The sequence below is a fragment of the Myxocyprinus asiaticus genome, chromosome 39 (genome assembly GCF_019703515.2).
Source record: "Myxocyprinus asiaticus isolate MX2 ecotype Aquarium Trade chromosome 39, UBuf_Myxa_2, whole genome shotgun sequence".
Taxonomy (NCBI): Eukaryota; Metazoa; Chordata; class Actinopteri; order Cypriniformes; family Catostomidae; genus Myxocyprinus; species Myxocyprinus asiaticus.
Window position 1 is genome coordinate 20,491,187 of NC_059382.1, and position 17,790 is coordinate 20,508,976.

The 17,790-nt window shown below is 35.9% G+C and overlaps 1 protein-coding gene across 4 annotated transcripts; it reads right to left on the minus strand.

Annotated features, from left to right (window-relative positions):
• Window positions 1-8,299: 8,299 nt before the first annotated feature.
• On the minus strand, window positions 8,300-15,925 carry nkapd1 (NKAP domain containing 1). 4 transcript variants are annotated; one of them, XM_051678905.1, is made up of 7 exons: window positions 15,841-15,916; window positions 15,311-15,430; window positions 15,138-15,216; window positions 14,978-15,054; window positions 14,720-14,860; window positions 14,031-14,084; window positions 8,300-9,647 (listed from the first exon to the last, which is right to left on the minus strand). In XM_051678905.1, the coding sequence occupies exons 3-7, from the start codon at window positions 15,204-15,206 to the stop codon at window positions 9,224-9,226; spliced, it is 765 nt and encodes a 254-aa protein (XP_051534865.1). In that variant the 5' UTR covers window positions 15,207-15,216; window positions 15,311-15,430; window positions 15,841-15,916; the 3' UTR covers window positions 8,300-9,223. The 4 variants fall into 4 exon arrangements, with proteins under 4 accessions (XP_051534865.1, XP_051534868.1, XP_051534866.1 ...); XM_051678908.1 differs by having other exon boundaries at window positions 15,311-15,402; window positions 15,841-15,885; XM_051678906.1 differs by lacking the exon at window positions 15,311-15,430 and having other exon boundaries at window positions 15,841-15,925.
• Window positions 15,926-17,790: the final 1,865 nt, after the last annotated feature.

Here is a 17,790-nt window from a genome sequence, read left to right on the forward strand (position 1 = left end):
ACGTATCTCGCAACTGTGAATTCATATCTCACAATTGTGATTTCATACTTATCTCTCAGCTGTGACTTTATATCTCACAACTGTGACTTCATACGTATCTCGCAACTGTGACTTCACATCTCGCAACTGTGACTTCACATCTCGCAACTGTGACTTCATACCTCATCTCGCAACTGTGACTTCATACGTATCTCGTAACTGTGACTTCATATCTCACAACTGTGACTTCATACGTATCTCGAAATTGTGACTTCATATCTCACAACTGTGACTTCATATCTCACAACTGTGACTTCATACGTATCTCGCAACTGTGACTTTATATCTCACAATTGTGACTATATCTCGCAATTGGGACTTCATACGTATCTCGCAACTGTGACTTCACATCTCACAATTGGGACTTCATACGTATTTCGCAACTGTGAATTCACATCTCGCAACTGTGACTTCATACGTATTTTCACAACTGTGACTTCATACGTATTTTCACAACTGTGACTTCACATCTCATAACTGTGACTTCATACGTATCTTGCAACTGTGAATTCATATCTCACAGTTGTGACTTTATATCTCGCAATTGTGACTTTATATCTCACAACTGTGACTTCATACGTATCTCGCAACTGTGACTTTATATCTCACAATTGTGACTATATCTCGCAATTGGGACTTCATACGTATCTCGCAACTGTGACTTCACATCTCACAATTGGGACTTCATACGTATTTCGCAACTGTTACTTCATATCTCACAACTGTGACTTCATACGTATCTCACAACTGTGACTTCCTAGGTATCTCGCAACTGTGACTTCATATCTCACAACTGTGACTTCATACGTATCTCGCAACTGTGACTTCACATCTCACAACTGTGACTTCATACGTATCTCGAAACTGTGACTTCCTATCTCACATCTGTGACTTCATATCTCACAACTGTGACTTCATACGTATCTCGCAACTGTGACTTCATACCTCACAACTGTGACTTCATACGTATCTCGCAACTGTGAATTCATATCTAACAATTGTGACTTCATACGTATCTCGCAACTGTGACTTTATATCTCACAACTGTGACTTCATACGTATTTTCACAACTGTGACTTCATATCTCACAACTGTAACTTCATACGTATCTCGCAACTGTGACTTCATCTCGCAACTGTGACTTCATACGTATTTTCACAGCTGTGACTTCATATCTCACAACTGTGACTTCATACATATTTTCACAACTGTGACTTCATATCTCACAACTGTGACTTCACATCTCATAACTGTGACTTCATACGTATCTTGCAACTGTGACTTCATATCTCGCATTTGTGACTTTATATCTCGCAACTGTGACTTTATATCTCACAATTGTGACTATATCTCGCAATTGGGACTTCATACGTATCTCGCAACTGTGACTTCACATCTCACAATTGGGACTTTATACGTATCTCGCAACTGTTACTTCATATCTCACAATTGTGACTTAATATGTATCTCGCAACTGTGACTTCATACGTATCTCGCAACTGTGACTTCATATCTCACAACTGTGACTTCATATCTCGCAACTGTGACTTCATACGTATCTCGAAACTGTGACTTCATACGTATCTCGCAACTGTGACTTCACATCTCACAACTGTGACTACATACGTATCTCGAAACTGTGACTTCATATCTCACAACTGTGACTTCATATCTCACAACTGTGACTTCATATCTCACAACTGTAACTTCATACGTATCTTGCAACTGTGACTTCATATCTCACAATTGTGACTTCATACTTATCTCACAGCTGTGACTTTATATCTCACAATTGCGACTTCATACGTATCTCGCAACTGTGACTTTATATCTCACAACTGTGACTTCATACGTATTTTCACAACTGTGACTTCATATCTCGCAACTGTGACTTCACATCTCGCAACTGTGACTTCATACGTATTTTCACAACTGTGACTTCATATGTCACAACTGTGACTTCATACGTATTTTCACAACTGTGACTTCATATCTCACAACTGTGACTTCACATCTCATAACTGTGACTTCATACGTATCTTGCAACTGTGACTTCATATCTCACAACTGTGACTTTATATCTCACAACTGTGACTTCATATCTCACAATTGTGAATTCATAAGTATCTTGCAACTGACTTCATATCTCACAATTGTGACTTCATGCGTATCTCGCAACTGTGACTTCATATCTCACAACTGTGACTTAATACGTATTTTCACAACTGTGACTTCATATCTCGCAACTGTGACTTCATACGTATCTCGAAACTGTGACTTCATACGTATTTTCACAACTATGAATTCATATCTCACAATTGTGACTTCATATGTCGCAACTGTGATTTTATATCTCGCAACTGTGACTTTATATCTCGCAACTGTGACTTTATATCTCGCAACTGTGACTTCATATCTCACAATTGTGACTTTATATGTCGCAACTGTGACTTTATATGTCGTAACTGTGACTTCATATCTCGCAACTGTGACTTTATATGTCGTAACTGTGACTTCATATCTCGCAACTGTGACTTTATATGTCGCAACTGTGACTTCATTTCTCGCAACTGTGACTTCATTTCTCGCAACTGTGACTTCATATCTCGCAACTGTGACTTTATATCTCGCAACTGTTATTTTATATCTCACAACTGTGACTTCATACATATCTCGCAACTGCGACTTCACATCTCACAATTGGGAATTCATACGTATCTCGCAACTGTTACTTCATATCTCACAACTGTGACTTCATACGTATCTCGCAACTGTGACTTTATATCTCGCAATTGTGACTTTGTTTCTCACAATTGTGACTTTATATCTTACAACTGTGATCTTATAATTCGCAATTGTGACTTTACATCTTGCAGTTTCAAGATCTGGTTGTGAGGTTATATCTCGAAATTGTGACTTTATTTTTTGGATTTGATAATAAAGTCAGATTTGCGAGATCTAGAGTTGCAGTTGTGAGTTATAAAGTTACAATTGTGAGATATAAAGTTGGATTTGCAAGAAATAAACTTGGAACGCAAATCCAACTTTATATCTCACAAATCCGACTTTATATCTCACAATTGTGACTTCATATCTTGCAAATCCAATTTTATATTTCCCAATTGTGACTATATCTCGCAAGTCTGACTTTATTTCACAATTGCGAGCTTACATCTTGAAATTGTGGCTATTTTTTACAATTTCAAACATATTGTACTGTATATCTCAGAATTCAGACTTTATATGTCACAATCATGACTTTATATCTCACACTTGTGACTTTATATCTCACATTTGTTACTTTGTATCTCGCAGTTGTGACTTTATACCTTGCAGTTTCAAGAATGACATTTTAAGAAATAAATAACAGAATAAAAAAAAAAAAAATTGTTTTAAATTCCCGCCGCGGGATCCAGCTCCCATTGTCATCAAGAATTGGCTTATATAAGATCATGCATATGTAAACGCATTCAGAGTAAAATTTAATTTCTGTATCAATACTGTATGTATTTTCACATCCAATCAAGATGAAGAAGAAAACTTGTGGTATGCTCATTTTCCTAGATTTGTCCTAAGAAATGACCCATCTTTTGAGAAGTTTTACATTTTCATTTTAAGAATACTTTGTTTTAATTAATTCCTTCCTCACTTTGTGAACAGCATGGATGTTGCTGAGCCCTCTGCTTGTGTCAAGAGAATCCAAATCTTTACATCAGGTTTCCATAGCAACAGCAGCAGATTGACCCATGATTCACTTGGTGGCTAATTGAAGCAAAGTGTGCAAGAGGGTCAGCCTTGATGCACAACTGACTTGAAGAGCAATCTGGGATATAACACATGTTCAGTGTACGGGCTGTAGAAGCTGTCCATTAACCTTGAAAGATTCTCAACAGAGGACACGTTACTGAGCACCATTGGGCCTAGTCTACCATGCTTAAACCACATGCATCACCTTGAGAAATATTATAGCTAGAATTGGGAATTTTTTTAGACAATACAAATTTGATCAGGTCCTTTGCTTACAGGATTAGTTTACCCAAAATTAAAAATTATGTCATCATTTAAATGACAGAAAATCAGAATAAAACAGTGACTACATAAGAGATAAAGTGACTGCTTCATAATAAAACCTGATGGAGGAAAACACCACACTTCACTACCAACTTTGAGAATGTATTGTACTTCCTCTGTTTGGCCTATTGTGGTATTCTTCAGGATATGACCTCTTTTCTGGCTCTGATAGATGATACTTATAAACCGCCTACAACAACGAACCTGGATGAGGTTTTATCAAACGCGAGTAGTGACTCCCAATGTACAATTTACACTTTGATGCACACACTCCTACATTCTCACACTCTGTAAATCAAGCATGTGTTAACGTCATATATTCTAGGCCTACATAATCTCTGCCAAAACAATTGATCATACAGGCAGAGATATTACATCTGATTCAAGTGTCTCCACAAAAAGTGCAGATCATTTCCGTGTGCAATAACCTTTTATATTTACAGCCTAATGGTAATACCCTGTAAGTTTTGATACGGACAAGCCTACTCAGTCACAACATGACGTAAATCTGAGGTACTGTGCAAGCAGTACTCAATAAGAAGGATTATTGGATTGATCTGCATGAGGCAGTTTTGACATTGCTCACTTGAAGAAGGAACAAAACTCACACAAGAATACCCTTTACTGAATAACTGTGGGGTAATTGTGAACTTATTAAAAATCAAATAAACATCATAATAAACATATGAGACAGATGTTCCTTTAAGGCAAAAGTAAAGTAATATAAAAATGAAAAATGTTCATTAAAGTAATGCTGCAAGTTCAAAACAAGTTAATCTCAATTGACAGCTTTTGTGGCATAAACACTTACAATGGAAGTGAATGGGGCCAGTCCATAAACATTAAAATACACACTGTTTTATAGCCACACGACACAAACATTATACGTGTTAACGTGATTTAAGTGTGATAAAATCAGGGTGTTACAGCATTTTACCAGATTACAGGGTTTACTAACGTTACCTCATCATGTCAACAAAGTTGTATTATTGGATGTAACTTTTTGTTTTGTTTTGAAACAGTGTGTATTTTAATGTTTATGGACTAGCCACATTCACTTCCATTTTAAGTGCCTTCTGTAACCACGATTTTTGCTTTCTTTTATTTATTTTTTAAATAAACAAGGGACAAGTTGAAATAATTTTTTGTGGCAATCAACATTATGCTACAAATGCTGTCGATTTAGCTTAACTTGTATTGAATCTGGAACTGAAATAAAAATAATAATTAAATTAAAATAAAATTACCAAAAATGAATTTGACTTTTATTCTATTATAACAGTATTAAAAAAATTAAACCTTTACAACCCACCTTCATTAAACATCAAAATGGCCCTATAACTGGATGGCCCTGCAAGAAATTTAACATTGTTAAACATATTCAAATTATATCATTTAATACATTAATTCTGGCAGCCCTAAAATACTAAAATAAAATAAATAAATAAATCCAAACTGAAACTAGAAAGCATTGACAAAACTAAAACTAACAAAGATAAACTAATGACATAAATGAAAATTGAAAGCACACCAAAAAAATAAAATAAAAATCTTGAAATCACACCCTGGGCCACACAGTGTGTTTATACAGTATTGTTGTGGCAATCTACCAGCAAAAACCACAAAAAGCCCATAAAGGGCACAGACTTTGACAGATCAACCTGAAATTCCCTACAGCAAAATTAAGCCAGAACAGCATGTTCTTCTGAGCTGTGTCCTAATGTCTATGTTTTACTGAAGACAATGAACAGCTCAATCATGGTTGATGAGAGCTGGCCACATTTAATTTGATTATAAACGTTGGCAGTTTGAATGTGCGATCATTTTTTTGTTTCGAGGCCCTGTGCCAGGCTGTTAAGAAAGGCCAGTGTTTATGACCATAGAGACGCAATGTTCTTTACGCTGAGTGCTCTGTGTTTACAACAGAACTGGAGATGGCAGCCGGTGATCAGGATAATGAGTGGTCATCCCACACAACTACGTAATGCTCATACCATGCACGTGTAATTTGTGTAAGTGAGCAAACACAGTAAACACAAACAAGTGAACTCTAGTGAGGGGTCATTCTAATCAAATAACCCAATAAGTTTGAAAGGACTCTTTATGTGACTGCTGCATAACATCTCCCATCCAAAGTCAACTTTAATGAGATGTAATTACATTTATATGACATGAATTATTGACCTTTGATAATACAAATAGTGCAAATCTATCAGTAAAAAAGTAGAAACATTGCAAGAACAGGTAATATATATCCAATACTCGTAAATACCCGGAAATGAACAGGGTTGGGAGGGATGCTTTTGAAATGTATTCCACTACAGATTACAGAATACATGCTGTAAAATGTAATTTGTAATGTATTTCGTTAGATTACTCAAGGTCAGTAACGTATTCTAAATACTTTGGATTACTTATTCAGCACTGGTAGATTTTTTTCACTTGTTTTAACTATAAAAACTCTGCCAGTACAGTAAGACAAAATACACGTTAAAAATACATTCTCTGAAAAACATAAATATCTTATGCAGTGTTGTTTCTAAAACTAGATAAATCAAACTGATTTTAAGGATTTTTAGATATTTTTACAGGAAAACAATACAAAAATTATTATCAAAAATACGATTTTTGCCCTAATATCAAAGGTCTTACTAGAAAAAGAAATTATGATCTAACGTGAATTTTCTTGATAAAAAAATATGATCGTGCCTGGTAACGTGCATGTAAAATGGCTAGAAATAGCATTTTAGCTTAGCGTAAAGCTGTTAAAATGCACTTTGGATTACATCATTTATGTAATATTTATGTATTGGACATATAATTATGTGCAATACACAGCTTAGTCTATTTATATTTATCCACCATATCCAACCTCTTCTGCCATACATTCCCTTGCATCTATATATATATATATATAGTCTTATTGTGTATTTCTATATATATATATATATATATATATATATATATATATATATTCTATTCACTTTTTATTTTTATTCTATTTTTTTATTATCTCTGTCTTGTTGCTTTATTGTTTGTGTACTGGAAGCTCCTGTCACCAAGACAAATTCCTTGTATGTGTAAGCATACATGGCAATAAAGCTGATTCTGATTCTTATTAAAATACAATCGGGCAGTCTCTGTTTGAGATTAAAGTCTCATAGTGCAATAGTGCCACCTCCTGGGCCATTGCTGATTGACACAAATATTGTCAGCTCTTCAAAGGAATTGATCTCCCAAAAAGGACAATTCAGTCATCATTTACTCACCCTCATGTCTTTTGAAATCTATCTCATGTTCTTTCTCAGTGGAACAAAAGATTTATTTATAGCAGAATGTCCAAGCTGCTCTTTTACATGCAATGAAAGTGAATGGTGACCAGTATTGTAAAGCTAAATGTTCAAGGCTTGAACTTCAGAGAATAACTTACTCACACAAAACTATTAAATGGCTTCAGAAGACTTGGAATACAGAGCATGAGTGGTACACACTAGATGTTTTTTTTTTGTTTTTGTTTTTTTTTTGCATTTAAGTTGCTTGACAGCTACTTTCCCATCCACTTTCAATGTATGGAACAGAGCAGCTTGTAAAGGCTGCTAAACTTTTCATTTGGTGCTCCACAGAAGGAAAAAGTCATATGGGTTTGTAACGACATGAGGGTGAGTAAATGACAATATCATTTTTATTTTTGGGTGAACTATGCCTTTCATCAGCACACACACTAAACATACACAACAAATGTTTGGCAAAAATACCAAAAATATTGTTGTACTTTAATAAATGGCAAGTTCAAGTATGAAAGTACGATAAAAGCATAAACAAATGAATGTAACCCTGATATGTCCATTTTTTGAGTCTCACTTCATGCAGAAGTTAAGATTTGTTCAGTTTTACAAGTACTAAAATCATTATTTAAAGATTTCTAAAAAAAATATTTAGAAAATATATAAAACCTCATTAAAATTAGACAAGCTGACCTTATGTGGCAAAAACCAACAAAAGTCTAATGGGTGAGGTATAAACATATTGGCAAATGATCAGTCACCCAAATAATAATGATTTCCTTCTGCATTAAAGGGATAGTTCACCCAAAAATGAAAATGTTCTCATCATTTACTCACCCTCATGCCATCCCAGATGTGTATGACTTTCTTTCTTCTGCTGAACACAAACACATATTTTTAGAAGAATATTTCAGCTCTTTAGGTCCTCATAATGCAAATGAATGGTGACCAACATTCTGAAGCTCCAAAAAGCACATAAAGGCAGCATAAATGTAATCCATACGACTCAAGTGGTTAAATCCATATCTTCAGAAGTATAGATGTGGGTGAGAAGCAGATAAATTTTTAAGTTCTTTTTCTTTTCTTTTTTTACTATAAATTCTCCTCCCTACTCAGTAGGGGGCGATATGCACAAAGAATGCGAATCGCCAAGAACAACAGAATGTGAAAGTGAAAGTGGAGATTTCTAGTAAAAAAAAAAAATAAAAAAAAAAAAGTACTTAAACATTGAAAAACAATGTTTCTCACCCACACCTATCACATTGCTTCTGAAGATATGAATTTAACCACTGGATTCATATGGATTACTTTTATGATGCCTTTGTGTGCTTATGGATTTTGGTATTTATTCACTTGCATTGTAAGTACCTACAGCACTGAGATATTCTTCTAAAAATCTTAATTTGTGTTCTGCAGAAGTAAGAAAGTCATACACATCTGGGATGGCATGAGGATTTTAATTTTTGGGTAAACCATTCCTTTAACTCAACCACATGTTGTTCCAAACCAGTATGACTTCCTTTCTTCTGTGGAACACAAAAGGAGATTATAGGCAGAATGTTAGAGACTAACAGCCTAAGTAACCATTCACTTCCATTGCATATTTTTATGGAATTGAATGGTGACTGAGACTGTCACTTAACATTCTGCCTAACATCAGTTTTCGTGTTCCACGAAGAAACGGAAGCTGTACGGGTTTGGATTGGAATGACATGAAGGTGATTAAATGATGACAGAATTTTCATTTTTGGGTGAACTTTCCCTTTTAGCAATTAAAAGGGTGTCCAAACACACATCAGTCAACTTAGTCAGGTAGATAAAAATAAAACTCAAGCGTCAGAGCTCTCCTCTGATCTCTCCTCGTTTGCCACTCTCCAGTTTTTCCGCTTCTTCCTTTGAGGCTCGCTCAGTGTGTCTGTTTTAGTGCCATCTCTTTTTCTGTGTGTTTTTGTCCGTTTTCCTGCCGCACTGTCTGATTGGCTGTCCTCCGTGCTGCTGTCCTCTGTTCTCTCTTTGCTTTTGTGTTCCTTTTTTCTACGTTTCCTTTTGCCCCCCTTCCTCCTCTGTTTCCTCCTCACGCTGTCCTCCGCATCACTGCCAGACTCAGGGCCTGATCCCACATTCCTCCTCCTCTTTTTCTCTTTTTTCTTTTTCTTCTTCTTAGACGATTTTTTGGCATTCTTCTCCACGTCAGCATCTAGTTTGTTCTTGTGCTTTTTCCTTCTGTGTTTACTATCACTGCAGTCTTTCTCTCTGTGATAAATATATATTTTTTTAATGACATTGTAAAAAAGTTCAAATGAAAAATGCATGGCTACAAAAACTAGTCAAGCAGGGTCCAAAATAAACAGTTTCCACACATCAAATTTAAGTATAAAATGGCTCTGGCAAGTTTAAAACAGTGTCTGGAAACGTAAAGAATAGTTCACCCAAAAATGAAAATTCTCTCATTATTTAGTCACCCTCATGCCATCCCAGATGTGTATGAATTTCTTTCTTCTGTTGAACACAAATGAAGATTTTTAGAAGAATATTTCAGCTCTGTTGGTCCATACAAATGGAAGTGAATGGTGACAAAAACTTTATTTATAATTTCATAATTTAATAAATTAATTTTTATAATTTCATAAAGGCAGAATAAAAGTAATCCTTACAACTCCAGTGGTTTAATCCATGTCTTCTGAAGCGATCCGATCGGTTTTGGGTTAGAACAGACCATTATATAACTCCTTTTTCATTGTACATCTTGCCATAGCAGTCATAAGGCACAATCGTGATTTCAAGGTAGCTTTCACTTCCAAGTGCTTGATGCATGCTCAGATCACTAGATGGAGCTATTAAGCTTCAGAAGACATGGATTAAACCACTGTGGTTTTATGGATTACTTTTATGCTGCCTTTGTGCTTTTTGGAGCTTCAAAGTTTTGGTCACCATTAGGGCTGCAACTAACAATTATTTTGATAATCAATGAATCGAACAATTATTAGAACGATTATTCGGCTATTCTTGCACCGATTAATCATTAGCTCTTAACCGATTATTCAGCTTGTGCCCCAACATAAAAGGTTGTATTAAACATGCTTACTAACAATAAAGAGGACAAAATCATCTTTTAAAAATACCTCTAAATGACATTCACTGAATTAAAGGGAAAAAATACTTTTTATTAAGTTTAATTCAGTAAAGAAATTAATTGCAAAAAATCCAATTGTTATCAAATGTTTTGTCTTGTTTTCCGTTTAAAATTGTAAAGAATCCTCAAAACAAGACATATTTACTTGAGAAGCAACATATAAGATATTTAGACTTGCTTCATGGGAATGCATCTTAAATATAAGTGTATTTTTTCACTTGGTTAAACTTCTGCGAATGCAGTAAAGACAAAATATACTTGTATTCAAGATTTATTCTCTAAAAGCAAGTCTAAAGATCTTATATGCTGCTCAGGTGAATGCATTTTTTTTTTTTTTTTTTAAAGGAGTTTTAGATATTTCTATTGGAAAACAAGCCAAAACAAAAACAGAACAAAAATGTATTTTGTTGCAGTGTATAATGGGGCGAAGACTACCCTCTCTCACCTTTTTTGTTCACTTCAATCCATCATTAACTCACAAAAAAACAAACTCTCTCTTATTAATAAAGCTGCGTATTGCCAATTTTCTTCACGATAAGAAATGCACAGTGACAAATATATTATGATTCAATAAGTCGTGAGCCATCACGTTATAATCTAGCTGCAGCAAGCGTGCTCGAGGGATGAACGTCCCCAAGACAGAGTGTGCATCAGCCGGATGCAGTTTCAATCTCTCCCCCTTAGATCGGGACATTCGCGCAACTCACAGAAGAGGCGCTGACCGCACAGAGAAATGCCAGTTTTGGAGTTTTAATTATTTACATGACCTGCTTATTTATTATTTGAAATTTAATAAAGCTATAACTCATTAAATATAACTGCATTTAAGATTTAATGCTGGGGTGTTTCCTTTAAAGAGCTCTGGCTCCACTTATTCCACAACGGGAGTGCTTCTGTATTTACTTATTTTGTATTTTTGTAAAATAATTCCCTCATAATTTGCAATCTACATCACCTGGACTGTTTAGAGTGCATCTAGACTGTGTAATTCTTCCTCTCCTCAGTCAGGCATGAACTGCAGTGCTGCTCTTGCACGTCATCATTAGAGTTGAATGTGATCTCATGTTACATTAAATGAGATCAAATGACTATTCGACAACGAAAATTTTTGTCTGCAATTTTTTTTTATTTTATTGTCGACGCTGTCGATAACGTCAACTAATTGTTTCAGCCCTAGTCACCATTCACTTGCATTGTGAGGACCCACAGAGCTGAGATACAGTGCATCCGGAAAGTATTCACAGCACTTCACTTTTTCCACATTTTGTTATGTTACAGCCTTATTCCAAAATGGATTAAATTCATTATTTTCCTCAAAATTCTACAAACAATACCCCATAATGACAATGTGAAAGAAGTTTGTTTGAAATCTTTGCAAATTTAAATTTAAAAAAATAATAAATAAAATAAAAAAATCACTTGTACATAAGTATTCACAGCCTTTGCTCAATACTTTGTTGAAGCACCTTTGGCACCAATTACAGCCTCAAGTCTTTTTGAGTATGATGCTACAAGCTTGGCACACCTATTTTTGGGCAGTTTGTCCCATTCTTCTTTGCAGGACCTCTCAAGCTCCATCAGGTTGGATGGGGAGCGTCTGTGCACAGCCATTTTCAGATCTCTCCAGAGATGTTCAATCGGGTTCAAGTCTGGGCTCTGGCTGGGCCACTCAAGGACATTCACAGAGTTGTCCCGTAGCCACTCCTTTGTTATCTTGGCTGTGTGCTTAGGGTCGTTGTCCTGTTGGAAGATGAACCTTCACCCCAGTCTGAGGTCCAGAGCGCTCTGGAGCAGGTTTTCTTCAAGGATGTCTCTGTACATTGCTGCATTCATCTTTCCCTCAATCCTGACTAGTCTCCCAGTTCCTGCTGCTGAAAAACATCCCCACAGCATGATGCTGCCACCACAATGCTTCACTGTAGGGATGGTATTGGCCAGGTGATGAGCGGTGCTTGGTTTCCTCCAGACATGACGCTTGCCATTCAGGCCAAAGAGTTCAATCTTTGTTTCTCATGGTCTGAGAGTCCTTCAGGTGCCATTTGGCAAACACCAGGTGGGCTGTCATGTGCATTTTACTGAGGAGTGGCTTCCGTCTGGCCACTCTACCATACAGGCCTGATTGCTGGAGTGCTGCAGAGATGGTTGTTCTTCTGGAAGGTTCTCCTCTCTCCACAGAGAAATGCTGGAGCTCTGTCAGAGTTACCATCGGGTTCTTGGTCACCTCCCTGACTAAGGCCCTTCTCCCCCGATCGCTCAGTTCGGCTGGGCGGCCAGCTCTAGGAAGAGTCCTGGTGGTTCCAAACTTCTTCCATTTACGGATGATGGAGGCCACTGTGCTCATTGGGACCTTCAATGCTGCAGACATTTTTCTGTACCCTTCCCCAGATCTGTGCCTCAATACAATCCTGTCTCGGAGGTCTACAGACAATTCCTTGGACTTCATGGCTTGGTTTGTGCTCTGACATGCACTGTTAACTGTGGGACCTTATATAGACAGGTGTGTGCCTTTCCAAATCATGTCCAATCAACTGAATTTACCACAGGTGGACTCCAATCAAGTTGTAGAAACATCTCAAGGATGAGCAGTGGAAACAGGATGCACCTGAGCTCAATTTTGAGTGTCATGGCAAAGATTTCAAACAAACTTCTTTCATGTTGTCATTATGAGGTATTGTTTGTAGAATTTTGAGGAAAATAATGAATTTAATCCATTTTGGAATAAGGCTGTAACATAACAAAATGTGGAAAAAGTGAAGCACTGTGAATACTTTCCGGACGCACTGTGTGTGTGCATATATATATATATATATATATATATATATATATATATATATATATATATATATATATATATATATATTTTAATCTTTGATTGCGTTCTGCAAAAGAGAGAAAGTCATATACATCTGAGACAGCATGACAGTGAGTAAATGATGACAGTATTTAACATTTTGAGTGAAATTTCCCTTTAATAAGTAAAAATAATAGTCCTAATAGAAAAACATCTGTCACATCTCTTAACCCAGCTTTTACCTCAGAGGAAATTTTACCATCAGAAGTTTATCTAGGATACCTAAAGTTTGCCAGAACTCCATTTGGCTACACATTAAGCCACCAAAACAAACACATGCAGAACAAAATCAATGTTTGTCTTGACATTTTCGTAAAAATAAAATTTTACTGAGAGACGGAGATTGGCTCATCTCGTATATGCTGCGAGTAACACAATGATGTCCTGAAGTATTTGCCACAAATATGCAAGGGAAAAAAACAGCTAAATTATAAAGACAAAATATATATATATATATATAATTAATGCACAATAAAGATTCATGGCCGATAAGAAATCATTATGGCTAGTATATTTTGCACATATTGACAGGTGTGTTGTTTTTGGACCCTGCAGTAAAGGTAAGTAATATTAACTATAAACATCATTGCTACATGTGATCACCATCAAAATATGCTGATTATTATGAGGTGTCAGGATAATTGCACCTTACCCATCAGACTGAAACTCCTCTGGATAAAGTTCCTTAAAACCACTATGTCCCCACCTGAGAAGACAGAACATGGCTGAATGCTCACTGGAAGTGCCTACACACATCATGCTAAACTAGATACTTTAAGTTTGTCAAGACAAATGTTTGCTTTGATGTTGGCTTGAAAAAGCCTTGTCTGAAAGTTTAAACTAGTTTTAAAAGTTTGAAGTCTGATGGTTATACAGACAACTAGCAAGATAGATAGTCAGATAAACCGACAGACAGACATACAAAGAAAGAAAACAACTTAAACCAGATCAAAGACCTTTTGTGAGGTTAACAATTTTTTTTTTTTTTTGAAAATGTAAGTTCGAATTAATGAGCATTCCCTTGGCCAGTTTGAACATCCCATCAATGTAAGTCTAGAGGATTTTTCAGATATTTAATTAATCGCTGTGAAAAAACAGTAAGTCCGATTAAATAGAAAAGACATAGCACACGAAGCCAGAACAGTCTGAAGGTCTGTACCAAGTCTGGTTAATGTAACTTGAAAGCTTAAGAAATGTTGGTCTAGGATTTAGAATTCTGAAAATAAAAAAATTAAAAAAACAACAACCCTAAACTAAGTTTGTAGAATAACAGTATGTTGGCTTTATCAAGCCAACATAATGATTAAAACGCAAACAAAGAACCAAAATAGCATGAAGTACCTGTCAGGATCTTTTGCTTCAAATTCATAAAGTTTTCGTGTCCAGTATCTGGACTCCTCATCCCTCTCAGACAACCTTTCACCAAGTCTGTCTTGTGTGGACCCCTCAGAGTCTAAATGACTGTCACAATGCATTCGGCCCCTAAGTGAGAGTTATGCATAGTAACTAAAGCTTAAAGACATCAGCAGCTGAAAACAAAGAAGGGTTTTGCCACAGCAGCTGTAGCAGTAGCAGAGTGACCGTCAGTCAGTCGTTCACCTGTGCTTTGGGAAATGTGTGGATGAGGCTTGTCGTTCAAGATCCCTCAGCTTCCACATCTCACTCTCCTCTTGAATCTGCAGTTAAACAATAGGTTATTAAGAAAGAACAGCAATTTCAACTGATAAAACCATTTTGAAATGCAGAAAAGTTTACATGCCTTGTTATGGGCATCTGTATGTCTGATGACATTTCGAAGCAGTACTTTACCCACAGGGACCTTCGACATGATATCAAACCTGCAAAGACAGCAGAGGTCCGAGTCACCTAAAAGATATATACAGGATACTTAAAAGGATAGTTAACCCAAAACTTCTGTCATAATTTACTCACCCTTAAGTTGTTCCAAACTTGTGTGACCTTTCATTTTTTTCCATAGAACGAAAGTGAATGATGACTGATGTCTGAACATGACTGAATATGTTCTTTTGTGTTCCACGGAAGAAAGTCATACTGATTAGGAACAACATGAGGAAGTGAATGATGACAGAACTTTGTTTTTTTTTTTTTTTTTTTTTAAGAACTACACCTTTACACTTGATAACAGGCTTGATTGTGGCTTTCAAGCAAACCAACCTAAGGAGGTTTCTAAGTAGCCACTAGCCATATAGTTTTTACCTTCACTACATCCAACAAGCAAGCCAAGGAGCTAGAGCTGTAAAAATAAGTAATTAAACACCGCTGTAAACACTAGATTTTGCAACTATACCAGTATGACAGACAGCACTACACTTTCTGGCTTTCTTATTGGCATTCGTCCCCCTCTTGCACAACCATTCAGTTAAATTTGACGTTTATGTCGTTAAAGTGTAAAGCCTTAAAAGTTAAAAAGGTGTTAAAAGCAGAAAAGGGGGTGAACTGACCTTTGAATTAATTAGACATTTGAAATGCAGAGAACGTGGCAACAAAAGCAAGTGGATTGTTTTAACTTCCGGCGCTACATCCTCTTATAGATTGTTTCAAAATAAAAGCTTCAACTTTTTTTTTAATTATTTATTTATTTATTTTTTTTTTTCAAAATAAAGGTCGTAATTAATAATCAGTTGTCCCTGCCTGAAGTAAAATGTATTTGAAAAATGAACATGAACAATCCTTTAAAACACTTATAGAATAGTCATATATTTTACTAACTCTGTTTTGAAATGCTCATTAATGATCATATATGATGAATATTTTAACAATACCACAAAAAAAAAAAAAAAATGCTTATCAAAACTTTAAAATACTTTATTTTATTTAGGATTGTAAATTATAGCCAGAGCTGGGTAGATTACTTCTGAACAGTAAATATTTAAGGTTATTTTTAAGATTGCTTTTAGATTACATTTGGGTTACTTCTGACATAATTCTTGTTAATTTGATGTCACATACATTTGTGTAGGATATGTGGGTACCATTTTGAAATAATGTTGCTTAAATGCATTCAAATATGAGAATTTCAAAATATGAGAATTGATTGTGTGTGTGTGTGTGTGTGTGTGTGTGTGTGTGTGTTTCTCTCACTATTTGCCTGTTTCTGAGTGAAATAAAAAATGCCCTGGTGTAAATAGCATCTGCCACACATGGCAGCTATTTGCACCCCAATAGTCTGGTGGAACCACAGAAATATACGACAGACTAACTTATAGCTGTTGCTGCAGTGGTGTGTAAAGACGCTGTGTGAATGTGTACTGTTTTCCTAGCGACCGCGGTTTGAATCTGAAGTTTTGCCACTCTTTTTCCATTCTTAATATTTCCTTTAATACTACTTAAAATAATAGCTAAAAATTAATATAAAGGTTGATTTCATCGCATTGAATTTGGTCATGGTGAATGTCGGGGAGTGCAGAGAAGGGTTTGATCCTGAGGCGAGATCTGTCGATTGCACTCGTTCCCACGTGAAAACATGGTTACTGTAGTAAAACCAATTTTATATTTTCTAAGGTAAGGTTAAGGTTAAGTTTAGGGGTAGAGGTGTAGTGAGTCTTTGGGACTCTAAAAAACCACAATAAACACAATGCAGTGATGCCTATACTGTACGTTCGTATTTAAATATGGGTGCAAATAGTATCTGACACAATTTGCACCAGGGTGCAATTAGTTTCTACCATTTTTTGGCACCAAGGTTGGGGTGCAAATAATGTCTGCCACAATTTGCACTGGGGTGTATATAGTAAATATAATTTTTTGCACCAAGGTGCAAATAGCATCTGCCAATAAAAAAGCACTTAAAATGTTCTGTCTCTGGAAATTTTGGCATTATAAACGGCATCAATGCGTGGTAACAAATGAGGGCTGGGTTTCCCGAAGTACTAAGTATGTTAAGGGTATACTTCGTTTTTGTGCATTCCGAATCGGCCCCTGTCCAGTCGACCGGGTTGCTTTTCAGAGTATAGATCTTATTCACAGCAGCGCCATCTTTGATTTTTGACGATAATGACAACGAGGCTCTGAAGGCCAAAGTATACTCCGGCTGTCCACATTGCTGATCGCTCCACTACGGAGCTCTTAAGAGCGAGATTTTTTTTTCTGAAATAGCTTTGCATGCCCTCACAAGTTCTGCATTTTCTCGCAATAGTTTGCTTTCCCTCGCAATAAGTTTTGAGTGCCCTCGCAGTAACTTTACCATGGTTTTACTACAGTAACTATATTTTAACCTTGATATTCATAGTAAAATCATAGCAATAATACAGTAATAATTAAAAAAAATGAAAACTATGGTTTTAAAAATCATACTTTTGTGGTTATTATGGTTTTACGACAAATTCAGTGGTATTTATGCTAAAAAAAATAATTCAAATTATGTAAAACAATTAAGAGAATGTTTAAAATTG

What these genes read in the sequence shown, in the direction of transcription:
- nkapd1 (XM_051678906.1), bottom strand. Translation starts at nt 15,206, where the DNA reads ATGTCGAAGGTCCCTGTGGGTAAAGTACTGCTTCGAAATGTCATCAGA. An exon ending in ATACAGATGCCCATAACAAG is followed by an intron (nt 15,055 to 15,137) that starts GCATGTAAACTT and finishes GTTTAACTGCAG; the next exon opens with ATTCAAGAGGAGAGTGAGAT. An exon ending in ACACATTTCCCAAAGCACAG is followed by an intron (nt 14,861 to 14,977) that starts GTGAACGACTGA and finishes ACTCTCACTTAG; the next exon opens with GGGCCGAATGCATTGTGACA.